Source organism: Megascapheus bottae, chromosome 16 (assembly GCF_031878675.1).
Source record: "Megascapheus bottae isolate mThoBot1 chromosome 16, mThoBot2.hap1, whole genome shotgun sequence".
NCBI lineage: Eukaryota > Metazoa > Chordata > Mammalia > Rodentia > Geomyidae > Megascapheus > Megascapheus bottae.
The window spans coordinates 310791-335410 of NC_143524.1; the positions used below are offsets into that span (position 1 = coordinate 310791).

At 57.9% G+C, this 24620-nt stretch overlaps 3 protein-coding genes across 11 annotated transcripts; 2 read left to right on the forward strand and 1 right to left on the reverse strand.

The window, feature by feature from the left end:
• The first annotated feature begins 1205 nt into the window (after window positions 1–1205).
• Window positions 1206–15973, forward strand: Lrrc56 (leucine rich repeat containing 56). Of its 5 annotated transcripts, none has more exons than XM_090347085.1 (12): window positions 1206–1297; window positions 3181–3258; window positions 3651–3838; window positions 5762–5849; window positions 7556–7616; window positions 11259–11355; window positions 11440–11703; window positions 12197–12380; window positions 12793–12954; window positions 13035–13122; window positions 13574–13704; window positions 15060–15973. In XM_090347085.1, exons 3-12 carry the CDS (start codon window positions 3656–3658, stop codon window positions 15404–15406), a joined length of 1605 nt encoding a protein of 534 aa, XP_090203211.1. In that variant the 5' UTR covers window positions 1206–1297; window positions 3181–3258; window positions 3651–3655; the 3' UTR covers window positions 15407–15973. The 5 variants fall into 5 exon arrangements, with proteins under 5 accessions (XP_090203211.1, XP_090203214.1, XP_090203215.1 ...); XM_090347088.1 differs by having other exon boundaries at window positions 11440–11640; XM_090347089.1 differs by having other exon boundaries at window positions 11440–11547.
• Window positions 15916–21396, reverse strand: Lmntd2 (lamin tail domain containing 2). 4 transcript variants are annotated; one of them, XM_090347082.1, is made up of 17 exons: window positions 21323–21396; window positions 20795–20872; window positions 20403–20472; window positions 19859–20050; window positions 19631–19774; window positions 19131–19218; window positions 18874–19029; window positions 18583–18645; window positions 18416–18504; window positions 17679–17962; window positions 17402–17492; window positions 17124–17313; window positions 16928–17047; window positions 16650–16846; window positions 16356–16471; window positions 16208–16260; window positions 15916–16123 (listed from the first exon to the last, which is right to left on the reverse strand). In XM_090347082.1, the coding sequence occupies exons 4-17, from the start codon at window positions 20029–20031 to the stop codon at window positions 15992–15994; spliced, it is 1896 nt and encodes a 631-aa protein (XP_090203208.1). In that variant the 5' UTR covers window positions 20032–20050; window positions 20403–20472; window positions 20795–20872; window positions 21323–21396; the 3' UTR covers window positions 15916–15991. The 4 variants fall into 4 exon arrangements, with proteins under 4 accessions (XP_090203208.1, XP_090203209.1, XP_090203210.1 ...); XM_090347083.1 differs by lacking the exon at window positions 20795–20872; XM_090347084.1 differs by lacking the exon at window positions 21323–21396 and having other exon boundaries at window positions 18416–18495; window positions 20795–21152.
• A 236-nt stretch (window positions 21397–21632) lies between these two features.
• Rassf7 (Ras association domain family member 7) lies at window positions 21633–24250 on the forward strand. Of its 2 annotated transcripts, none has more exons than XM_090348635.1 (5): window positions 21633–21827; window positions 22325–22456; window positions 22632–23344; window positions 23493–23621; window positions 23700–24250. In XM_090348635.1, the coding sequence occupies exons 2-5, from the start codon at window positions 22333–22335 to the stop codon at window positions 23742–23744; spliced, it is 1011 nt and encodes a 336-aa protein (XP_090204761.1). In that variant the 5' UTR covers window positions 21633–21827; window positions 22325–22332; the 3' UTR covers window positions 23745–24250. The 2 variants fall into 2 exon arrangements, with proteins under 2 accessions (XP_090204761.1, XP_090204760.1); XM_090348634.1 differs by having other exon boundaries at window positions 21747–21827; window positions 23716–24250.
• Window positions 24251–24620: the final 370 nt, after the last annotated feature.

Below are 24620 nucleotides of genomic sequence, written 5' to 3' on the forward strand. Positions count from 1 at the left end.
AATAAAAAAAAGCTGGGGGGGTGGGTGGGAATGAGGGACCAGGATGAAATAGGAGCCATGACAGGCTGTAAATTTGCAGAGCTAGGCCTGCGTTTTGCTTTCCCACCAATGAGTTGCAGTTTCCTAAAAGTCCTCTACCATCCCATAATATTAGGTCCCCTAGCAACAACCACAGGAATGCAAAGGATGTGGGCATAAAACAGGGGACCAATCAAGACCCCCCGAGGGTACACTGTAATGGAACCTCCCCTAAACCTCCTACCCCAGGCCCTTTGGGACTCACTCCCAGCTGGCCCCACCACTTGGGATGTGCTGGAGTGAGTCCAGCCTCCAGCTTGCCCTACAATAAAGACCCTTTGGCTTTTTTCATAGGTGGAGGTCTCCAGGTAATCTTCGGGGACACCTCAATCTGGGCATTTCAGGTCCTCCCAGACGTCCCTGTGCCCCTCCCGGGTGTCTTCAGCTGGGCCAACTTAGGGGAGACCCCCACCTCGACTGGGACATCCATCCTAGGTCCCTAGGCCGGGGCTGCACCCCCGGAGTCCACCCCAGGTGCCCTAGGCCGGAGTCCACCCCAGGTGTCCTAGGCCGGGGCTGCACCCCCGGAGTCCACCCCAGGTGCCCTAGGCCGGGGCTGCACCCCCGGAGTCCACCCCAGGTGTCCTAGGCCGGAGTCCACCCCAGGTGCCCTAGGCCGGAGTCCACCCCAGGTCCCCGAGGCCGGGCTGGCCCTGCTGCACTCAGAGCTGCGGGGCTCATCTAACCCAGTGTCTGGGGACAGAGGGACGGCGTGAAGTCCTGCAGCGCTGCTCCCCCCAGGAGCGGAGGCGGGGTCGGCAGGCGGGGTCGCCGCGTAGCCTGGAGTGGAGGCTCCCCTTCTGCGCCCTCCCGGCCGTGACCATTCCGCGGCGGCTGACAACGCGGTTTCCACCGTGGAGTTCGGAGAAGAGCCTAACCAACCGCGTCCTCATCAGAAAGCAGAGCCTGCGCGGTCCCGAGCCTGGGGGGGGCCGCCCGCGGCGGTGTCCCGCGGTGTCCCGCGGTCTCCCCGGGCCGCCCGCGGCCGCCCGCCAGCCGCTGGGCCCCCACCGCGTGCCCGGCAACCGTTGCTAAGGGGCGGGGCTCGGCTCGCTGCCGGAGGCTCCCGGATATTTGGGTATTCAAATGCGGCCCCGCCCCCGTTGCCATGACGCCCGGGTCCGCGGCCGGAAAGAGCCCGGAGTGGAAAAAGCACCCGCGGCGGTGGAAGGAGCCAGGGCCGCGACCCAGGGTCAGGGCACCCGGGCCCGCCCGTCAGGTGAGAGCCGGGCATAGCCTCCCCACGTCCGCAGTCCTAGACGGAACCTGGACTGCGGAGCCGGCGACCACCGGCCGCCCAGCCCGTGAGGGGCCCCGCTTGGGCCCGTGAGGCCCAAGCCCCATGGGGGGCGGGAGGGAGGCCTGCTCTGCCCTGGGTGCTCCAGACCCTGCCCTCCGAGGGGACCGTGCCGGGGACAAGGTGGTTGTCCTTGTTCCTGGAGTGTAGGCTGCCGCGATCAGGCTCGAGGCCCTTGGGGATTTTCAGAGCAGGTCTGTCCCTGGCAGGTGAGGGTGGCAGTTTCAGGCCAGTGCATGACTTTTGGGAGCAGTGTATGTGTTGGGAGATCTCTAATCTCTGTTCTTAAACCCCAAGGTTTGTGTGCTCAGTCACTGGGGCCTACATGTGGGCAGGACACTGAGCCAGCTGCTCTCTGGCACAGAGGCCTCCTTGGGCAGCTCATAGCTTTCCAAGGCCTGGAGCTGGCCAACTTGGGTGGACGTGAAGTCTTCCCTGGGGGCACATTGGAGATCCTTCTGGGAGCCTTAGGTCTTGGTAGGACTGGTGGCCGGGGTCATGGAAGAACATATCTTGGAGCAGTACACACTCAACTGAATAGGAAAAAAAATCACTGCCTTAGAAGGAGTATGGAAAGGCTCTGTATTATCAGAGAAACAAACCTGGGAAGGGCACGTAGAAAGCACCGGAATAAGGGGTCAGTCAAAAACTGGATGAAAGGCTAAGATCTGAGGTTCATGGTTCAAAGCCAGCCTGGGCAGAGAAAGTCTGTGAGATTCTCATTGCCAACTAACTACTTAAAAAACAGAAATGGAGCTGTGGCTCAACGTGGTAGAGTGCTAGCCTTGAAGGTGGAAAAAAAAAAGCTCAGGGACAGTTTCTAGACCTTGAGTTCAAAAAGCCCACAAACAATTAAAAAACAATAATAAATGAAAGCTGGACACAGTGGCTCACACCTGTAATCCTAGCTACTCAGGAGGCAGAGATCTGAGGATCAAGGTTCAAAGCCAGCCCAGGCACAAAAGGGCCAGAGACTCTTCTCTCCAGTTAACCTCTAGAAAACGGGAAGTGGGGCTTGGCTCAAGGGTAGGGTGGTAGTCTTGAGCTGAAGAGCTCAGGGACAGCACCAAGACCCAGTTCAAGCCCCATGACCCACAAAAATAAATAAATAAAAAGAATAAAAATAAATATTGGATAGATGGAGAGTGACAAGGTAGCCAAGAGAAAAGGAAGTTGAATGTTCTGGTCAGAATTCTAGCTGCTGACTGCAAATGTGGCTTAGTGGTAGAGAGCTTGCCTAGTATGCATAAAGCCCTGAGTTCAATTCCTCAGTACCACATACACAGAAATGGTCAGAAGTGGCTCAAGTGGCAGAGCGCTAGCCTTGAGCAAAAGAAGCCCAGGGACAGTGCCCAGAATTCTAGCTCAGCCCAGAGATCCTGAGTCTAAGGTCCAGGGCCCAGCGCAGGTTTCTGTGTCTTTCAGGAGCAGCAGCCAAGAAGCCTAGTGCAGGTGGGCAGTGGCAGTCCAGGCAAGCTTCTCCAGAGATCTGCAGAGGGGCTCAGAGGGGTGGGGTGCAGAAGAGGCCGGTCTGCAGGGGATGGTTCAGAGCAGCAGACCTGGGACACCCTTCTGGGATGGAAGAAGTAGGACTTGGAGGAGGAGCAAGTCCTCATTTGCACTGGGTGATCCTGAGCGAGTCTTAGGTCACAGCCTGGCTCTGGGTTCCTCCAGATCAGCTGGGCCAGGTCCCCTGGCAGGATGGTCACAGCACACTCAAGACCAGGCTCCATGCCAGAAGCCCAGCTTAGGTACCACTGGGCCCAATGACCTGGCTAGGACCTTACCCATACACTCTCTTACAGGTATCACCTCTGGACTCATGCTGCCTTCTTGCCCGGATGTTTGACCCACAGCACAGAGCAGCTATCTTCAGGTGTGAGGTCAGCCAGTGCAGAAGGGGGCAAATGGAATGCCTGAGACCCTGCTCCTGGGCCCATACTCAGTAGGAGAAGAACCCACAAGTCAGGACCTGGGGCCTTCCAGGAGCCTGTTGGCAGAAGCATATGCTGCTCATAGCAGGCAGCTGACTCGGTACCCCTGGGCTCAAGTGGGGCTCCAGATTGCAAAGCCTGGAGCTAGCATTCACTGTGGACACCAACGTAAACAAGGACAGAATCAAGAGAAGGACATGGATCCGGGCAGGGGGGTTGAGCCTGTGTTAGGGGAAGACTTTCAGACCAGGCCGGGCCATGTCAGGGTTGTGTTGGGTCTTTTTGGGGCACAGATGGGAGCTGGAGTAGAAGGTGGAAGGCCCTTCTTCCTCTCCTGGCAGGTTGGATGTGGATGGACCCAGCCTGGGATGGATCCCAAAGACCTCCGCCTGGCACAGTCAATGTCCGGGTACGGGAACTGAGCTGGCAGGGTCAACTCAACCCCTCCCCACACAGCAAGGGCTTGGGCAGCCATGGGAGCATCCGCAGGGAGCAGCTAATGAAGGAGCACCTTTCTCCTGCCCGACTGGTAAGTATCAGGGGCCAGGGGCAGGGCAAGAGGGGCTGCATCCTGAGTACTGGTAATATCCAGCCTGCTGTCCTGCCAGACCCTCAGCTAGGTTCCCTCCATGTTTCCACCTTTGAGACCCTCTAAAACCTAAGTATCTATAACCCCTGGGTCAAGGCCTGAGGCAGGCTAGGATTCTGTATGCACTTGCTGAGGCCACTGTCCTCAGGCACAGAGGACTTCCCTCACGTGTGAATTCTACAGCACACACATAGAGGGCCAAAGTATCAGGTAACAGGAGATTTGTGTAGGAGTTCCTTGTGGGAGTGTCCCCCCTGGAAGTCTAGAGGTGTTCCATGCCCCCCATCCTGGGACACAGTTCCTGGGCTCACTGGGCCCATAGGCTGACAGCAAGTGAAGGCTTTTGAAAAAATATGGAGTGGGATCTCACTATTGGACCTGGCCCTGAGGCTCAGAAGTTTCTGTAGAACCTATGTAGACCAGCCTGCATTTCCTAGCATCCAGGACTTTCCATCTACCCACCTCTAGCCACACTAGGGAGATGACCCCAAATCCTGTGCAGGTACCACCAGGCCCTACCTCACAATGACAGGTCCAACCTGCCAATACAGAGCCTTCAGGAGTTCTCCAGCCTCCCTGCCAACCCCGCAGCAGGTAGGGCTCAGGGTCCTGCGAGTCCAGCTTTCACTTGACACATGCAAAAAGAAGGTCCCATCCTGGAAACCAAGACAACAGGTAAAGTAGCGGCCTCACCCCTGCTTGTGTATGCATGCCGTCAAGGAGCCTCATGTAGGTTATGGCCAGGTGCCACTCGACAGGATGGGCTATGGATACCAGCTGTATTGTTGTGTCTCATCTGACAGTTCCATCTGAAAAACCAGCCAATCCAGGGACAGGCTTGGCCCTAGGAGCCCCCAGCCAGTTAGAGCCTCCAGATGCCATGTTCACCCAAGTTGTACCAGCCAAGCTGTCATCGCTAAGGCCTATTATTGGTGCCAGTGGGCCCCTGGTAGAGTCTTGCAGCTAGGAACCCGGTGGAAGCTATCAGGGAGTGACCACTGTCAGGGAGTGACCCGCTCCCAGGGAGTGACCCGCTGTCAGGGAGTGACCCGCTGTCAGAGAGTGTGACCCGCTGTCAGGGAGTGACCCGCTGTCAGAGAGTGTGACCCGCTGTCAGAGAGAGTGACCCGCTGTCAGGGAGTGACCCGCTGTCAGGGAGTGTGACCCGCTGCCAGGGAGTGACCCGCTGTCAGAGAGTGTGACCCGCTGTCAGGGACTGACCACTGTCAGGGAATGACCCGCTGTCAGGGACTGACCCGCTGTCAGGGAGTGACCCGCTGTCAGGGAGTGACCCGCTGTCAGGGACTGACCACTGTCAGGGAGTGACCCACTGTCAGGGAGTGACCCGCTGTCAGAGAGTGTGACCCGCCGTCAGGGAGTGACCCGCTGACAGAGAGTGTGACCCGCTGTCAGGGAGTGTGACCCGCTGCCAGGGAGTGACCCGCTGACAGAGTGTGACCCGCTGCCAGGGAGTGACCCGCTGACAGAGAGTGTGACCCGCTGCCAGGGACTGACCACTGTCAGGGAATGACCCGCTGTCAGGGAGTGACCCGCTGTCAAGAGAGTGTGACCCGCTGTCAGAGAGTGTGACCCGCTGTCAGGGAGTGTGACCCGCTGTCAGGGAGTGTGACCCGCTGCCAGGGAGTGACCCGCTGTCAGAGAGTGTGACCCGCTGCCAGGGAGTGACCCGCTGTCAGAGAGTGTGACCCGCTGTCAGAGAGTGTGACCCGCTGTCAGGGAGTGTGACCCGCTGTCAGGGAGTGTGACCCGCTGTCAGGGAGTGTGACCCGCTGCCAGGGAGTGACCCGCTGTCAGGGAGTGTGACCCGCTGTCAGGGAGTGACCCCCTATCTGATCTCTGCAGCAGGACCTGGCCCAGGTGGATGACCTCCAAATGGTACGCGTGCTGGAGATGTGTGTGGACACCCGTGAAAACAGCCTGGGGAACTTCGGTGAGAGCTTCTGAGTCACGGTCGTCCCAGGCTGCCATCACAGCCCCCACCTCTCTGTTCTGGTTGTAGAAACCAAGCCAGCATGGGGCTGGGAGTGTGGCCTCGTGGTAGAGTGCTTGTCTAGCATGCACGAAGACCAGGGTTTGATTCCTCAGTTCCACATACATAGAAAAAAAGCTGGAAGTGGTGCTGAGGCTCAAGTGGTAGAGCTCCTGCCTTGAGAAGACACAAGTACTCAGGCTCTGAGTTTAGGCACCAGGACAGGAAGGAAGGGAGGAAGGGAGGAAGGAAGGAAGAAAGAAAGAGAAAGCAAGCAAGCAAGCAAGCAAGCACCCTGGACAGAAGTCTCTTTCTTTAGGATGGGCCCTGGGCACTGAACACGCACTGGGTAGAGCTCGTTATCAGTGCTCACACTGCCCTCCAGAAGGGCCTGACCCAAACACTGACACACAGCACACAGCAGCCAGCACTAAGAAACAACACAGCCTGGCATTAGGAGCTCCCAAAGCGTATTTTGAAATACTTTGAAATGTAAGGACATTTAGGAATGATACAGAGCTCTCCATGTATCCTCCAGATTCTCCATGATGAAGCCTGGAAGGCCTCATCCTTCTTTTCCTCGCACGCACGCACGCACACACACACACACACACACAAAACTGGGTCACTCACTTTTCTGCCCTGAATCATGGACGTGATGTCCCATGTCAGTGAATTCTTCAGTATATATTTTCTATTGGGGAGGAATTTCTCTGAAATGCAGTACAAGTGAACACAGATGCAGGACGCTTATCTGTGCCACAGGCCTACTCAGATCTCACCAACAAACAGAAAAGAGGCATGCTGTCCAGGGTCCGCATGGGTTCTGTTTGCACCTCTCTAGTTACAGAGAAGCTGAACGGCCCCACCTTGGTTTGTCTTGCTTTCTGTTTTTTCTGTTACATCCTTAACAGGCCAGTGTAGCCAGCCTGTGCACACATGCAGTCAGGGCCATCTGCTCTCCCGCAAACGCAGCCACCAGGCTCAGCCTGTGGTGTCTGTGTCCCACAAATCCATGCTGCACCTGTCCTCGGTGTTCAGAATGTCCTGCGGGGACCTGGAGCTTGGCCTAGTGGTAGAGTGCTCACATAGCATGCATGAAGCCCTGGGTTCAATTCCTCCATACCACATACACAGAAAAGCAGAAATGGTGCTGTGGCTTAGGTGGTAGAGCTCTAGTCTTGAGAAACCCGGGACAGTGCTCAGGCCTTGAGTTTAGGCCCCAGAACTGACCAAAAAAACAAGCACAGGAACAGTGTCCCACTCAGAGCAGCACTCGGGGATGGGTTTCTTCTGGGCCTGGGCCATGCTGGATAGCGTCATTCTGAGAGGTGGTGTTTGCATGGTACACCCTTTTCTAAGCTGAGTTCTGCACCTCATGGGCCTGTGGCCTTCAGGGACAGCCTGTAGAGTCCTGTCCACACGCATCCCTCACATGCAGCAGCCCCCACAGATACAGGGGCCCAGAGGACCCACAGGCTTGGGGCAGCGCCTCTCAATCGGCCTGTCCCTCCTGCCGTGTAACTGATGAGCACACCACCTCCTTGGTGTGGACACACTTCTGGCATGGCGACGGCGGCGGGTGGGGGAGCAGTAACTGGGTGAGTGAATAGTGGACAGGGATGACGCGAAGCCAAACCAATCTCTGCCCTTCCTGTGGCCCACAGGGGTGTACCTCCCCAACCTGAACCAGCTGAAGTTGAATGGCAGCCACCTCACCTCGCTCAGGTGAGTGCTTAGCTACACCTAGGGAGGGCAAGGCTGGTACAATGGGGCCACAGGGCCTGGCTGCTGCCATCCCTGGAAAGTCTGGTGCCGCTGTGCCCTGCTGGCACCTGCAGACAGGCCCATACAGGCATCTCTCGTGGATGAGGCTTCTCCTAGGCTGTCTCTGCAAGAGAACATGCCAGGTCCTGGCTCCCCAGGCCTCCTGTGAGCGCTGATCCCTTCCCCTGAGCTTTTCTGGCCTCACCTACTGCATGTGATTGCATATGCAAGGCAGTCCTAGCAGGTCCTGTTCTCACTGGCCTCCATGTCTGGTGGACCAGCTACAACCAACCAAGGCTACACTCCCCATTGCAATCCAGGCCAGGATCTGGAGGGGGTTGGACGGGTGCCGACTTGGAAAGAAGGCTCCACTGTTGAGAAATCTCAGGACTTTCACACCACAGCTCTGTATAGGTTTGTGTGTGCGTATGTATGTGAGGGAGAGGGAGAGGAAGAGAGGGAGAGAAGGAGGGAGGGAGGGAGGGAGGGAGGGAGGGAGAGAGAGAGAGAGAGAGAGAGAGAGAGAGAGAGAGAGAGAGAGAGAGAGAGAGAGAGAGAACAATGCTATGCTGGTAGTGGGGCTTGAATTCAGGGTTTGGGCACTGTTCCTAAGATGTTTTTCATTCAAAACTGGCACTCTACCACCCAAGCTATAGCTCCACGTCCAGCGTTTTGCAGTGATTCCTGCCTCTGAACCATTATCCTTCGATCTTAGCCTCCTGAGTTCCTAGGGTGACACTGTGAGCCGGGATTTCGCAATCACATATCCTACATACATACCTTTCTGGAATTTATTAGAATTTTAAAATATATACATGCTAACTTGGGTTTAGTTGTTAGGCTATATATACATCATCCATGTATATGGAATCTCTCCATAGGCCCATCCCTCTTCATATATATATTTGTGTGTGTGTGTGTGTGTGTGTGTGTGTGTGTGTGTGTGCGTGTGTGATGGGGCTTGAACTCGGCCTGGGAGCTGTCCCTGAGCTCTTCAGCTCAAGGCTACTGCCCTACCCTTGAGCCAAGCCCCACTTCCCATTTTCTAGAGGTTAATTGGAGATAAGAGTCTCAAGTTCGGGGCCGGGAGTTTGGCCTAGTAGTAGAGTGCTTGCCTAGCATGCAGAAGACCCGGGTTCGATTTCTCGGTACCACATACATAGAAAAAAGCTGGAAGTGGTGCTGAGGCTCAAGTGGTAGAGCTCTAGCCTTGAGAAAGTCCAAGGACAGTGCTCAGGCCCTGAGCTCAAGCCCAGGACTGGCAAAAAAAAAAAAAAAAGAGTCTCAAGTTCTTTTGTGCCCGGGCTGGCTTTGAACCTTGATCTTCAGATCTCAACCTCCTGAGATTATAGGCGTGAGCCACTGCACCCAGCTTATTTTTAAATATAGTTTACCAGTTATTGTGCCCTTGGCTGCAAATTATATCAAATTATATTATATATTATGTCACCATGCCTGTCCTCTCCTAGCTTCCACAGCCATGTCATCTTTCAAAAGACCACAAACCAGGATGCTTGCACAACACACATTTGTTTCATGGTTTAAAGACTGGAAGCCCAGATCCAGAGGTCGACGGGCTGTTCTGCCAAGGCTGTGAGGCACAAGCCGTCTGGCCTTCTCCCAGCTCTGCACCTGGTAACAAGGCTTAGTGATCATGGTCTTAGAGGAGCATCACCCAGCCTCTGCCTCTTCCTGTGTCTGTCTGTGGGTAGCTTCCCTTTCATTTATTAGGATGCACCCTCAATTAATGACAGCCGCAAAGACCTTGTTTATAAATACAGCCATGCTCTGAAGGGCTTCAGCACAGGCCCTGGGGGATTCCTTCACATACAGCAGGAACTGTACCTTCCTTGTGCCCTCAGTACCCTTCCTTATGCCCTTTGGAAATAGAATTCCACTACCTCACAGCCCTGGGACTGGTGATACCAGCCTCCCTGAAAGTAGAGCCACAGGGGCCCCACCCCTGCAGCATTGGCACTCACCAGCCACTTGCTACTCTTTTGTTTGGTTGATTACTGCAGAGAAGTGCTAGAATGATTTTAAAATGCTGTGTGTGTGTGTGTGTGTGTGTGTGTGTGTGTGTGTGTGTGTGTGTGCCATGTCCATGTGTGCATGTGACAGCACTGGGGCTTGAACTCAGCCTGGGCACCGTTCCTTACCTTGGCTGGAGCTCTATCCCTTGAGCCACAGAAAGCCAGAAGTAATGAATCTCACAGACTTTCCTGCTCGGGCTGGCTTTAAAAGTTGATCCTCAGACCTCAGCCTTCTGAGCAGCTAGGATTACGGGCGTGAGCCATTAGCACCCAGCTCGCACTCTTTACACTTTTTCTTTTTCTTTCTTTTTTTTGTGGGGGGGGTTTGAGGGGTGGGATTCAGTCATGGAACTTGAACTCTGGGCCTAAGCACTGTCCCTGAGCTCTTCAGCTAAAGGCTAGCACTCTCCCATTTTGAGCCACAGTGCCACTTCCAGTTTTCTGGTGAACTGGAGACAAGAGTCTCATGAACTTTCCTGCCTGGGCTGGCTTTGAACTTCCTAGGTCAGCCTCCTGAGTAGGATTACAGGTGTGTGGCACCTGGATCACACTGTTTTTTAAGAATGAAAAGGCAAGTCTTTCCCAAAATTCTCTGCCAAAACATTCAAAGCGAGTAGTATCTACACATGCTCGACCCAAGACCTTACACCTAGCCAAACCACAACCAAGTAGATGCAGCAAATGTCCACGAGAGGCAAGAGATGAAGCATATGTGAGCTGAACAGTCCAGAATCACAAGACACAAATTCCAGTCTTGGAAGGGGATTAGAAAAGCCATTTACTACTCAAGAGGCTCAAAGCCAGCTTGGGCACTGAAAACTGTGAGACTCCTCTCCAATTAACCACCAGAAAACTGGAAGTGGCACTGTGGCTCAAGGGGTAGGGCGGCAGCCTTGAGCTGAAGAGCTCAGGGACAGTGCCCAGGCCCAGAGTTCAAGTTCCATGGCAAAAAAAAAAAAAAAGCCATTTAAACTAATAGATGAGATAAATGCCAACCCTTTGTAACTGAAGGACAAATGCTAAGTAAACACAGACTGAGGCAACAGTAGAGAATTTAAAAAGGAATGCACATGCTAGATGAACTATCTCTCAGGAGTTCTAAGCTGAGCTGGAGCTGAAGCAAGTGCCCATCATGTGGTTATTCACAAGGCCTGAGTGCAGGAAGGTCTGACTGGCATGAGGAAGTGAGCAGCCCAGCACTGCAGTGTCTGCAGAAAGAGCCTCCTGCAGGACCACAGGTGTGGGTACTTGTGGAGGAATGCAGGGAGACAGTGGCTGTGGCAAGGGAGCGGTGCACTGGGCAACAGGTAGGGCCAGGATAAGCCATCCATTTAGAGGCAGCTCTCCAGGGCCAGACTCAGAACTTCCAAGAACTAGGTAAATTGATGGATTTTCTAACAATGCCAAAACCACGAGATTACAGAAAGAGAAGAGGTCTCAAGACCTTTCCTCATCTGGAGGTTGCCAGAGGGAGTTATCACCAACCCTGGCACCTGGAGACAGCCAACAGGGAGGCCTCTAGCTAGACAGGGCTCTCCACTGCACTGACCACTTGGCTTTTCTTCCCCAGAGACCTGGGCACCTCTCTGGGCCGCCTACAGGTGCTGTGGCTGGCTCGTTGTGGCCTGTCTGACCTCGATGGCATTGGCTCCCTCCCAGCACTGACGGTGGGTGTGTGGCACCCAGGCCGTGGGGTGGGAAGGGGCGGGTGCGTGGACCTAGCCCTGCCTGAGACTTGCACATGGCCTCAGGAGCTCTACGTCTCCTACAACAACATCTCGGACCTAAGCCCACTGTGCCTGCTGGAGCAGCTGGAGCTGCTGGACCTCGAGGGCAACAGCGTGGACGACCTGGGGCAGGTGCGGTACCTGCAGCTGTGCCCACGACTGGCCACGCTCACGCTGGAGGGCAACCTGGTGTGCCTGAGACCAGCCCCTGGCCCTTCCAACAAGGTGTGGGTGCTGGACGCCCAGCCAAGTGGGCAGGGATCTCTGTCCATATGTGCCTGGTGTGTGGTATGTTCCCACTTGACCGATATGGATCAAGGCCTGGCAGCATGCTATGCCTGGAGCTGGAGCTACCTCTCCCTCCCTCCCTCCCCCCTCCTTCCCCCCTCGCTCCCTCCGTCCCTCCCTCTCTCTCCCTCACATACACACACACACAGACACACACACACAGGTCCCTTGCTCACCTGACACCCCCCCCCCTCACTGTGTACCTCAGTGGCTGCTGCTTGGCAGGGTGGGGTGGGGTGGAAGGGTTGTTGGGAGAATCTGCTGGGACCAGCATCTGTCCAGTGCACAATGGCCGCTCCACTGACGGGCAGTGCCCAGGCTGGAGGACAGCACGGGACCGTGGTTACATCCTGACCCCAGTCAGTAGGTGTGGGCCACATGGCAAGGCCCTGGGTCCTCTGTCCTGATCCATGGCTGTGTGAAGCGGGGAGCCTCAGGACAAGGCTGGCCTGAAGAGCCACTGCGGTCCTGCCCTGTCCTGTCCTCCCTGCAGGCCTTGCAAGGCTACAACTACAGGGAAGAGGTGCGGAAGCTCATCCCCCAGCTGTGCACCCTGGACGAGATGCCTGCCACCCACACCAGCCTGCCAGACACCCACGGGCTAAACCAGGACTGGCTTATGGTGAAGGAGGCCATCAAGGAGAGCAGCCTGCTGGACAGCCTCCTGCCCCGGCTAGGTACGGTGTACGTTCACTACAGATCCGGCCACTGAGTCTTAGTCCCTGGCCCAGAAGAGGCCTGCACTGGCCATGGAAGACAGTTCTGCCTGTACCCAAGAGAGTAGGCTGCCAGCAGTCCCCAGGACAGGCTGCCATCCACCCCGAGGTCACACCCCGAGGCCACACCCTCCCGGCACTTCCCCTGTTCCCAGCACAATACACATTAGCCCCACCCAGCATACTGCCTCTGAGAGAGGACCAGTGGTTTCTGAATTCTCCGAGGGAGAGCAAAGTCTGCAGCGAGGATCTGTCTGGAAGGACAGCGACCTGAGAGATGACCCTCAAAACACACAGTTTCTCAAGTCGCAGGGCTGTGCTCTGCGGCCAGAGACGTAAGCAGGTCCGAGACCCTTAGTTCTGTTCTGGACAGATCACTGCCCCGGAGCCACCGTGCCGACACTCGACCCACTGCTGCCCCTGTCAGAGACCCAGCCCTGGTCCCTTTCTCTGCTGGTCCCTGGGGGACCCCTGCCTGAAGGCCTGCTTCCTGAGGACCCAGCCCCAGACCACCATGCCAGCAGCCTCACCCACGGTAACTGACCTGCCCCAGCCCAGAGCCAACCCTCCCGCACCTCAACTCCAAACCAGGCACAGACACAGCCTCTTCTTCAGGTGCTTGGCAAGTCCTCTGTGGAAACCCCACCAAAGGCCTGCGCGAGCGTAGACACCAGTGCCAGGTACACCCTCCCCACACCCCAAGGTGAGCCAGGATGCCGGCCCTCCCACAGCAGATCGACAGGCAGAGGTCCCCCCGCTGGGAGACCCTCCACCAGAGCCCCCGCCACAGTGGGCCAGCAGCCAGTGCTCTGCCCGGAAGCCATTCCAGGGCAGAGTCCACAGCCAGTCCATTTTCCCCCTGCGCACTGGATGACTAGAGCAGCTGCCACAGCTAGCTTTGACCACTAGCCTCCATTCCTGAACCTGACCTTACAGGCAGCTGTGACCTGGAAATGGGGGGGCTCTGGCCAAAAGTGTGTGGTGCCCCTCCTCTGTGCACTCGACCATGGGGACCCGTGTCTGGTGTGGGGGTTCCCGGGCTGGGGCACAGCTGACATGGGAACTGGAGGTCGGTGGACTAGCCCTGTCTCACACACGTTTGGAACTGGGTGGTCCCAGACAGACAGGACTGTAGCCCCTCCTCCCCATTTTAGCACCCTCCCCCATCGGAAGGCACCCCAGAAGAAAGGGGCCGCAGCTCTACAGGACCCACTGAGGGCCCCCGAAGAACAAGAGGACCCGTTTGAGCCCAGGCCTTCCCCCAGCCCTCCAAGCCTGACCTCAGGTACTCCCCCAACAGTGGCCAAGAGAGCTCATTAGCCCTCCAGCCTGAGAGAGCACAGGAGCTCAGCTCTTCCTCAAGGCTGGGGAGGGACTGTTAAGGACCATCCTCACTTGGAGGGAAAGCCAGTCCCAAACAATTCCCTATGCACATATACCAGGGGATCTGGAGCCACCTGCGCTAGATGCAAGAGGGAGAGGCATGCCACAGAGGAGGATATGGGCTGAGTTCGGAGAGGTCTAGATCAAAAAAGAACCACCAAATGGGGTATCCCCAGCAGGGCATGCTCCATTCTCAGGAGAGCAGGCAGGAGGCTGGGCAGAACCTAAAGGCCAAGGCAGGGTCCTTCACCCCAGACTGGACCTGTGCCTACTCAGGGACGCAGAACTGAAGCACTGGAATGGGAGCTGGAGGGAGGGGATCTCTCCAAGCTTAAGAGACTGAAGCTTTAAGTCAGACCCATCACCTGGAAGTAGATGGCAGGCCCAAAGAGAAATGCTGCAGGCATGAGTAACAGAAGCAGGGGCTTACAGATTGGCAAAGAAATTCTCTCTGAGCTCTGGGTGCCAGTAGTTCACAACGGTACTATCAGGAAGATCTCAGGAGGCTGAGATCCAAGGAGCATGGTCACTAAAGTCTACCAGACTCTATGTCCAGTTCACCACCAGAAAACTAGAAGTGGCGCTGTGGCTCAAAGTAGTAGAGCGCTAGCTTTGAGCTGAAGAGTTCAGGAACAGCACCCATGCCGAGTTCAAGCCCCATGACCAACCCCCCACAAAAAAAAAAAATCCTTTCTGAAGGATGGACAGGGACAGAGCAACCAAATTTCTGCTTTTCTGTAGGCTGGCTAGTGCCTAGGCAGATGGGTGGAAAAATGGCTGAGACAGTCAGAAATAAGCAGCTGACCAAACTTGGGGAGAGTAAGAGAGAGGGTAAGGGTACCCTAGGACAAAGAGGTACCTGCACCTCCCTCACACTGGCCTCTAATTTTGGAACTGGCCTGGAGTTACTAGCCTGTGACCAGGCCCTCGGGTGAGATCTGGTGATCCAAAGCCAGAGCCCAGATCTTGTGGGCTTTTGGCTGCCCAGGAGGTAGCCAGTCCAAGTAACTGGAGTCACTGGAGTCTAGTCATGGGGCTGGAAGAGAAGAAATGGGACAGAAGGATATGGCCAGGGGAAGGGGGGTGCTGCCACCACGACTGCCATGATGAACACTGAAACCCTTTCTGCCTGTGATTCCCCCTCCCCCAGCCTGCTGCCATGTCCAGGCTATAGGGACAAGGAGCACGTGGGAACCTCTCACCAGTGGAGCCTTTGTCCCAAGGGCTTCTCTGACCTGCTCTTCCCTTGCTTTCTAGGGCTTTCCAGGACCTTGTGCTGTCACCTGATCCCTTCTCCTCCCAAGTACCCAATGCCACCTAATTCAGGCAACATCTCTCCAGGGGGGTCTGCAGACCTGCCCTTTAGAGGGCGCAGGCTCCGAGCCCTGGGAAGCCTGGGCCCCAGCCCAGTTGACAGGCCTGGCCTGGGTGACAGGTTGGCTACAGTAACTGCCCTGAGAGCCCTGGATGTGTCCTCAGGCCCGGGCCCTCGAATCCAGGGGTGTCCAGACACAAACCCAGTAACAGATCCAGCAACCAGGCCACCAGGCCTCTGCTATCTACCTCATCTAAATCCTATCCCTCCAGCCCATTCCCACCCTTAGCCCCCCACCCTGCCCCACTGATGGGCTTGGCCCTCAGGGAGAGCTGAGGGGTGCCCAGAAAACCTTGAGAACACTATGAAGCTCGGCCCTCATAGAACCCCTCCACATCTAGGGGGCGTAGGGATGGGAGGGGCCCCTCTTGGTGGAGGAGTTCAGACCCCAGGTAGGCCTGAGGCCAGGGAAGGCCCAGCTCCCCACACTGCCTAGCCTGCTCACCCCTTCCAAGGCCTGGTTTCCCAGAAAGAAGGGGCAGAGGGGCAAGGCTTGAAGAGGCCTTGCCAGTGAGGATGGGGATGGGCTGAGGTAGCTGGGCTCCGCAGATCCCCCAGGCGCTGAGGGGAAGGCGCTGCCTTCTTTGTTGCCCGCAATCCAAGATGCTCACCCTAGACCTCCAAGGGCATACTCAGAACTCCCATCCCTAGTCGCTTTGTGGGGGGTTGGGAGATGGTTCTGTCCTCTTGAAGCAGGATGCGCCAGAAACCAGTCAAATCATTTTCGACTCTCAGGTGTTCAGAAATGCTGTTTACTTTGTAGGCAAAGTTGGTTCAATAAATTATGCAGCTGGCACTGCCTGCCTGGCAGACCCTACATCCTCCGGCATGCGTCAGTGGTAATGGGTGGGCAGCTGAGAAAGCGGAAGCCATACTTGCTCTCAGCTGTGTTCTGCACAGATAAAGCCACCATGGGGCAGCTGCAGTCTACCCTCTTCCGGCATACCTGCAGAACAAGCTGGGCATGAGAGCCAGGTGGGTGGGAGCAGACCTTGAAGGAGCTGAGCAGCGGGAGCATGCACGCACTTACCTGGAACTTTTGCTCCTTCCTATTCAAACAGTTCTCGGGGTGCAGTTCAGCCTCTGTGTGGGACAGGACAGAATGGAGTCAGCTGGCCAGCCATGATCCCCTTGGCAGAGGGAGGTCAATCCATTTTCCTTCCACACCCCATGCTCACGAGGGACGTTGGGCAGGAGCTGCTTTATCTCAGTCTTGGTGCCTTCCCACCGTGCCAGACCCTTGCCTGGGTGGCAAGGCTTGTGAGTGCTCAGCCGTGGCAGAATGCCCCGAGTCCTGGTAGAACAGGGGCATTCTGGTCAACTTGGGAAAGGTAGAGGACCGGCAGGATGCCGGAGAGTTCTGAGCAAGTCAGAGGCTCTGGCTGAGGCAGGGTTGTGGGGGGGGGGGTCCCAGGGAGGGCATGGAAGAAAAGTTGTACTGGCTAGAACCAGACTGAGGGACTTATGCCCACCCTGGCTTCCGGCATCCAGCCTTGGCCTCCCACACTCTGCCCTTGCACACAGGTGAAGGCTGGCGCTGCTGCTCATGGGTGTCTGTCCCAAGTCCAGCCTCAGAGAGAGGGAAGCAATCGATAGACCAGTCCGTGTTGTCCTCAAAGATTCTGGAGCCCAGGGTGATACAGTGTGGGGCCTGGTGCTCACTGAGGACCTTCGGGGCCAGGAGGGGCAGATCAGCAACCCCTGCCCTGCCAGCTCGGCCCCCGCCTTCCCGACGGCGACCGACACCGACCTGACCCTCAGCATTGAGGAGCAGTGTCACGCAGCCCTGGCTGGAGTGCAAGTGGAAGGGCTCCTGGCCCAGGGACACTGGCGGTTGCTTCTTGGTGCAGCGGGTCCCCTCGCCCCACACCTGGGAAAGGCATGGGATACTGGTGAGCAGCAGGGCGGCAGGGGGGCCGCACGGGCTCGTGGGTGGCCGGGCGCACCGTAATGTGGTGTCTCGGGGCGAGCAGGGTGCCAGGCGGGAAGCGGAACATGCACACTGGGAAGTTCTGCACCAGCTGCTGCAGCCAGAAGCCACCCAGGTCCACTGTCTCCTCCAGTGACTGGTTGAGGACGCGTACAAACTTCTCACAGCGATTCACAGCTGCGATCTTCAAGCAGCAGCTGGCCTGGCTGCGGCAGAAAAGGAGGGCCGAGCAGGCGCGCTCACCCAAGCAGCCGTCCACCTGCCCGTGTGCTTACGGCTGGGCAACCCTCTCACCTCAGCTGGCACCCAGAACACTGGTGGTCCAGGTCTGCAGAAGACTTCAGGGCTGTCTTGCCAAGTGGGCCTGAGTGGGGTTTCTGGCAATCTACAGAAATGAATGCTCTCAGGAAGGGAGGTCCCACATGAACCGTCCAGTGGGAACAGTTCCTCACGAGGCCAGCCAGGCCTGCGGTATGCAGGGTCTGCATGGCAGGAGAGCAGGGCCAGGCTTCCGATCCTGACCAGAAGGGGCAGCTGAATTCTGAGGGCCTAAGGAGATGGGGAGTCCTACCCTCTCCGCCTTCTGTGTCTTTGCCGAAGCTTCCGGTCCAAGTCTGGATTTGCTCAGAAGAAGACAAGTCTGTGGCCTGGGGTGGGTACCCTGTCACCTTCCGCTCCTGGGAATGCAGCATCGACTGGCAATGTTGAGAGTCCATGTCGGCGCCCTCTGAGCTGCTGGTGTCCGCCACGGGCAGGGAGCTCCACTCCAGCGTCCTGCTAGGCTTCTCCAGATGCTTGTCAGGGGAATCCAAGCTACATGTGTCCAGTGATGGGGACAGACGCGACTGGGACTGCCTGGACCCATGTCCCGATCACTGGGAGCCCAGAGCCCAGGCTCTGCCCTTACCCAAGCCCTTGACATGCTGACAGTGGCCCAACAGCCCCTTCCCTTCATCTTGAACCCATCCTGTAGATTAACGCTGAGGCTTGGAGGAATCAAAGAACTTGTCTAGGCATACTTAAAGATAGGAGGGCCGGGAGTGTGGCCTAGTGGTGGACCGCTTGCCTAGCATGCACAAAGACCCAGGTTTGATTCCTTGGTACCACATACATAGAAAAAAGCCAGAAGTGGTGCTAGAGCTCTAGCCTTGAGAAAGTCCAAGGACAGTGCTCAGGCCCTGAGCTCAAGCCCAGGACTGGAAAAAAAAAAAAAAAAGAAGATAGAAGGAGACCTCCTTACTTCTGCCAAGCCAAGCCTTCCCCATTTGCCCTGACTACTGGGGCTCCTGGTCCAGGGCAGTTAGCTACCTCTGCTCCACACTGGACTTGATGTTTGTTAGGAGGTTGGGGAATCGATGGGCAATGCTATTCCAGTCCACGCCCTCCAGCTGGAAACCCTGGAAGCAATAGGAATGTGGCTCTGACAAGGCCTTATCAAGTAAGTGGAATGCCTTTTGGGGGGGTGTCTTGCTCACCTCCCCAATCTGTTCATTCTCTGAGAAGTCACTGGGTTCCATTAGAGTCTCTGCAGTAATCACCTGCAAGGGACATAGGCCAGGGGAGGACACCTTACCCCCCAGGGCACCTCTCCCTTCCTTTCCACCTCATCATCACCTGCTGGGTGGACAGGAATGCAAGCCACATGAATTCTCTTTGTGAAGGCAGCCTGACCCAGGGCAAGCTAGGAATTCTAACAGAAGTGCTCATCAGAGGAGCATGATGGCCTCCAAAGAGGGTTTGGGAAGGGTCCGGGGGCTCAAGCTCACTTCCACACTGCCAGTCTGTGACCGAAGTATGCGGCCCACCCAGGAGGAGTGGGCCAGATGCAGAAGGCATGACTTCTGGAAGTTCTGAAGTTCATCCTCCAGCTGCTGTACCATGTGGAGGGTCTGCATCAGCTGCTTCTCCAGGAGCTCTTTCTCCTGCTCAGGAGAACCAGCCAGTGAGGAGCTGCCTGCTCTCCTATTCCCAAGACCAGCCTAGGCACACTTGCCAGGGACCTGCCCAGCTCCCATCGCCTCACCAGCTGGGCTTGTTCTTTCTGTGCTTTGAGATCCAGGGTCAACTTCTGGACCCGGTTCTGCAGGAACTTTTCCTGAGCACAGGAGCTCCTAGGAAGAGAGGCAGTCTCATGTCAGCAGCCCCCATCTCTGCATAGGGCAAGGGCTCCTGAGGGGAGGTCGGCATCACACCAGAGGAGAGACTCTACTGCCATTACACCCTGGGTGTGGGCTAGGATTTAGGGTTACTGTGCAGCAGGTTAAGGCAGGTTGTGCCCTGGTAGGTTTGAGGAAGGGTCACCATGCTTGGGATTAGTTACACTTAGAGCACAGTAACTTATTGAGGATTAGAGAATAGTCTACTGTTCCCTCTTCAAGCACAGACTAGTGCTAGTGACCAAGCTGGTCCAAGTACTAGTGTTAGAAACCAAGAAGTGCTAGCTCAGCACTTGGGATTGGGGTTTGACAGAAACCGGAAGCTGGGGCATAAACACTGGGTTGTGTTGGGGATGTCACTGCTGACCTCTCTGGGGGGATCCCTGCCACCTCCTGTAGGATGTGGCAGTGCCGGTCATTCTGGAGGGCCCACCGCAGTGACTGGATCTCCAGTTCTTTCTGTTTCCACAGCAGCCTCAGGGTTCGAGGGTCCAGGGCCTCAGGGGCCAACCTGCAATTCCAGTGTCCTGCTGTTTAGCCAGCCTGGTCCTCTGGCCAGCTCAGGAGCCTGGCTGCCTGTCCTTCCCCTCCTTACTGCAGGTTGACCCCTGGGGCGGAGCAGGGCTTGCTGTCGTGGGAACATGAGGGATCTGCTGTGTCTGCAGATGTGCCCACTGGAGGCTCCATATCACCGCTGGCCGGCTCTCCATCTGCTGGCACCAGGGGCACCTGCTCCTCTTCAGACTCTAGGGAAGATTCTGGGGCCATGCTCAATGTCGGTCAGGAGCTGGGAGGGAAAGTAGGCACAAGTTTGCCCTTGTATGCCAGGTATGGGCTCCTCATGGAGCTCACATGGGTCACAGAGAACCAGTTACCAGGGGTCACTGAGGAGGCCCACATGTATGCATCCACCCTATAGCACAGAGGGCTATTGGTTACACGAGTGTCCTCATCTGGGTGTTTCAGGTCCAGGGAGCAAGTCATTTCCCTGGCATCATATTCTCAGTGTGTCTGCCAGCTCTCTCCTCTTTGTCTCTCTAACCCTCAGCCTAGAGCAAAGGTCAGAAGCGCTGACACTCTACCCGTGATTCTCACTCACAACCCTCCCCCGCCCCAACAGGTTTAGCACCAACACTCACCCAAGGCCTGAGCCTTTAGCAGGCCTAGGGAGAGATGGAGAGATGGGTTCTATCCTGTTGCCACGGATACCTGCATCCAGAAGGAGAAGGGTTGTTTGTTAACAGAAGCTTCCAAGGAGACCCAGCCCCAGAGCCAGGAGTGAGTTCTGGGTCAGCCCAGCCTAGATATACAGGGGGATGGGCTACTGCCCAGCTAAAGACAAGGGGACCACTTAAGACTCCAGGAGCCCCTCCCTACTCAATGGTGATTGGTGGATTGGGGGCTCAGCGCTTTTGCTGGACTGCCTCTAACAGCAGTGAAGGGTAGACTTGTGGGCCTTAGACTTCAGTGGCTGTCATTCATCTACCCAATCCACAATGGAACCTCTACCTTTCCCTCTCCATCGCCTCACCTCCTGGGCCACCCCCGAGGTGGCTGGTCCTAGGGAACCTTTAGGGCCATCCCCTTTGCTCCAGGATCAAAGTGAGGCCTAGAAGTAGGGTAACTCCAGTCTTGTGTATGGTCCAACTTGGTTCTAAGGCCTAATGGGGCAGAGCCCCCCGCCCCCACACCGCCATCTGATTGGGCAGAGCAGGTCGCACAGGCCGAGGGGCCTGGCCAGCATTCATCACCAGGGTGGCAGAGGGGGAGGGGGAGGGGGCTCTAAGCTGCATGCAGTAGGCTGAGGCCCGGGCTTCAGGCCTGCTGCTCCCGAGGGCACGGGGCCCCTCTGGGGGCGGACTGGAGCCTCAGACAAAGAGCCCGGAGCCTTTGTCCTGGGCAGCCTCCGAAGGCCCCCCTCCCCCACCAGTCCCGCCGGAAGCCAGGGGTCCCCCCTCCTCCCGCCTGCCGACCCCAAGGGGACGGCCCAGACCCGCAGGGCTATTCAGGGGAAGACGGGGCGGCTTGGACGCAGGACCCCAGCCCGACGCTTCCTCACTGGACGTCGGCAGGCAAGCGCGACCTCACAGCGGCGCGGAGTCGCGGCGGGCGGCCGCGGGCGCTGCGGCCGGCGTTCTCCTGAGGGGTAGCGCGAGGGCCCCACCCCTCCCGAAGGCCCCGCCCACACCTGGCCCGGGGGCGGGGCGTCGAGCTTGGGGGCGGGGATACCAGGGCAGCCAATGGGCGCGGGCGCGGGGCGGGTCTCACTCCCCACAGGGCCTCGGGTGCGCGGTGGGGCGGGGCGTGCGGGCCGCCGGCCAATGAGGCTGTGGGGTCGGGGCGCGGCGCGGCGCCGGGCTGCAGCAGGTTGCGGCCCGGCGCGGCGCGGGAGCGTCCGGGACCGAGTGGCGGGCGAGCGCCCCGGGGAGCCGCGCGCCGTCTCAGGGTCTCCCGACGCGCGGCGCGGCCGGAGGGCACCGACGCCGACCAAGGAGAAGTTTCTGCGACACCGGACGGAGGGGCGCGCAGAACCGCGCCGAGCCTGAAGCGGCCGCCGCGGAGCCGGGAAGTCGGGGTCCTGCGTGGGTGCGGAGTCCGGAGAGCCCGCGGCGGAGCGGGACGCGGAGCCCGCGCAGCGGCCGGGAGGGAGGCGCTGCGAGCAGGGACTGGGGCGGGCGGGGTTTGCCCCCGCCGGGGGTCTCCGCGGCCTGGCGTCCGTCCGGGCCCCCCCGGGCGGCGGTTCCCATGGCAGCGGAGGGCGCCTGGCTGCCGGCGAGCGCCGGAGGGTGCCAGGGGACGCTCACCTGCGGTGCCGCCCGCAGGCGGGGCAGCGCCCTCCGAGGCCGGTGACGGAGGACAGGAAATCCTGGACCTGGTTAATGATTCGCCTCATTCCTGGAGTGGGGGGGTGGAGCCGGGGGAGCCTCCAAGTGCTCACCTGGGCCAAACTAGTTCCCGGAGCCGCTGCAGGAAGGCCGGCGGGTGGGGCCGCAGCACCCGCTGTGGATGGCGGAAGGGAGCCGGCCACAGCCCTGACCCGCTGATCTGTGCTCTTCCAACAGGACAGGTATGGTCCTGGAGCTGGCTGCCATGGAACTGAAAGTGTGGGTAGATGGCATCCAGCGGGTGGTCTGTGGGGTCTCGGAGCAGACCACCTGCCAGGAAGTGGTCATAGCACTAGCCCAAGCAATAGGTAAGTACCTTGCAGGCAGAGAGGCCCAATGGGTAGGGCAGGGAGCTGATGTCCCAGCCCCATGTTCCCTTCAAGGAGGGTGGAACTGGGTCCTGATCACCGTTAGTCCTCTCTGAACTCCTCAAGTGAGGTAGACAGTCGGGGGACGTAGACTGAGCCCTTCTCTCCCCTACAGGCCAGACCGGCCGCTTCGTGCTTGTGCAGCGTCTTAGAGAGAAGGAACGGCAACTGCTGCCACAGGAGTGTCCAGTAGGTGCCCAGGCCACCTGTGGACAGTTTGCCAGTGATGTTCAGTTTGTCCTGAGGCGGACAGGACCCAGCCTGTCTGGGAGACCCTCCTCAGACAACTGTCCACCCCCGGAGCGATGCCCAGTTCGTGCCAGCCTCCCCTCAAAGCCAAGAACAGCACCCAGCCGCGAGCCCCGGAAAGCACTGACCTTCAGTTTGGGATGTCCCAGGCTGGCTTCCAGTCCCCTACACCCTGAGCCTGCAATCCCATTAGCACCCACACCAAGCACCTTTGCAGACCTGCAGGGCCTAGAGCTCAGAGTACAGAGGAATGCTGAGGAGCTGGGCCATGAGGCCTTCTGGGAACAGGAGCTTCGGAGAGAACAGGCCCGGGAGCGAGAGGGGCAGGCTCGTTTGCAGGCACTGAGTGCAGCTACTGCTGAGCATGCTGCCAGGCTCCGGGCTCTGGATGCTCAGGCTTGTGCCCTGGAGGCTGAGCTTCGCTCTGCCACCGAGGCCCCCGGGCCTCCCTCAGCTACAGCATCGGCTACAGAACGCCTGCGCCAGGACCTGGCAATCCAGGAACGACAGAGCATGGAGGTGCAAGGTAGCCTGGCCCTGGTGAGCCGGGCTCTGGAGGCTGCTGAACATGCCCTGCAGGTGAGCCCGGGAGACTCAGGCCCTGCTACCTCCCTACCCCATACACATGGCCAACTTGGGGATGTCTGGCAGAGGGTCAGACTGGCAAGCTTGCTCTGTGGGCTGTGGAGCCCGTGGTCAGGTCCCTGTGTGTTCTGTGTGCACCCAGGCCCAGGCCCAGGAGCTGGAGGAGCTGAACCGGGAGCTCCGGCAGTGCAATCTGCAGCAATTCATCCAGCAGACAGGGGCTGCCCTGCCCCCCCCCCCACAGCCAGACAGGGGCCCCTCCAGCACGGAGGTTAGAGTGGGTGGGGCTGGGGAAAGACAGGAGGGTGGGGGCTGGGCCAAGCTCCCAGCTGACCTGCTCTCCTCACAGGATCTTCTACCTGCAGCCAGTGAACCCGCCAGAGTCGTGTCCTAATGCCTAGCCTGAGTCCTGAGGGTATGTCTGCCAGCTCCTCACCTGTGGGACGGACCCTTCCCGGCCCCCGGCCTCCTCAGCTCTGCCTTCCCCACAGCTCCCCACACATGGCAGAGCTCCTGGAGGTAGAAGCTCTTGCCTGAGTGGAGCTGGCTGAAGATAGATGAACCAGGACAGCTGGGATGAGCCGCCTGGATGGCAGGTGTCTATAGCCACAGAGGATTCCTTCCACATGCAACAGGAAGCTCTAGTGTCCTGGGGCTTCTGCTTCAGGGAGGTGGAGTGCTGCAAGCATGTTACCCTTAGTCTTGCCAGTTGGCAGGTCCTCTAAAGAAGCTTAGAACAGCTCTGGTCCCAAGGGCCACTACTCTTTGTTGGGGAATGGGAAATATGGACACCACATTTGTCCTGTGGGCACGCATCTGTCTGCCTGTGGGTAGTTTCCTTTACTGTGTGTGTGCCACCTCTCCTACCCCAACACTTAAACAATAAACTACCCAAAGTGCCTTGAGGGTGTTCTGAGACTGCTGTGTAGGTCTGTGAGGCCTGGAACTTGAAGTCAACACCAGGGCCTTGGTGTACTCAGTCACTCGGGGCATGCTGCAGAGTGCTTTAGGAACCAGTGCTCATTTGTCTTGCCCTACCTGTCTCTGAGACCTTTGTCATCTCCAGCCGTCTGAAGGCCTGCCAACTCAGCTCTGGCCTGGGATTTTGTCTGGACCCCTCTTTCACCTGTTTTCCTGTGTCTAGCCTCAGTCCCACACAGCAGCAGGAACTAAGGATGACAGGACTACAAGCAAGACCTGCCTGTCAGGTTTGCTGAGAACCTGTGGAGGCGGGTTCCTGGATCCTGGGTCAGGTCCTGGGTTTCTGGCC

Excerpts from the sequence above, each read along its gene's own strand:
- Rassf7 (XM_090348635.1), top strand. The coding sequence starts at position 22,333 with ATGGTCCTGGAGCTGGCTGCCATGGAACTGAAAGTGTGGGTAGATGGC. Across the intron at positions 22,457-22,631 it reads AGCACTAGCCCAAGCAATAG|GCCAGACCGGCCGCTTCGTG; the intron begins GTAAGTACCTTG and ends TCTCCCCTACAG. Across the intron at positions 23,622-23,699 it reads GGGGCCCCTCCAGCACGGAG|GATCTTCTACCTGCAGCCAG; the intron begins GTTAGAGTGGGT and ends CTCTCCTCACAG.
- Lmntd2 (XM_090347083.1), bottom strand. The coding sequence starts at position 20,031 with ATGGCCCCAGAATCTTCCCTAGAGTCTGAAGAGGAGCAGGTGCCCCTG. Across the intron at positions 17,963-18,415 it reads AAGTCCAGTGTGGAGCAGAG|GCAGTCCCAGTCGCGTCTGT; the intron begins GTAGCTAACTGC and ends ACATGGGTCCAG. Across the intron at positions 16,847-16,927 it reads TCCTCAATGCTGAGGGTCAG|GTCCTCAGTGAGCACCAGGC; the intron begins GTCGGTGTCGGT and ends CTGGCCCCGAAG.
- Lrrc56 (XM_090347085.1), top strand. The coding sequence starts at position 3,656 with ATGTGGATGGACCCAGCCTGGGATGGATCCCAAAGACCTCCGCCTGGC. Across the intron at positions 12,955-13,034 it reads TGCCAGCAGCCTCACCCACG|GTGCTTGGCAAGTCCTCTGT; the intron begins GTAACTGACCTG and ends CCTCTTCTTCAG. Across the intron at positions 13,705-15,059 it reads CCCTCCAAGCCTGACCTCAG|GGCTTTCCAGGACCTTGTGC; the intron begins GTACTCCCCCAA and ends CTTGCTTTCTAG.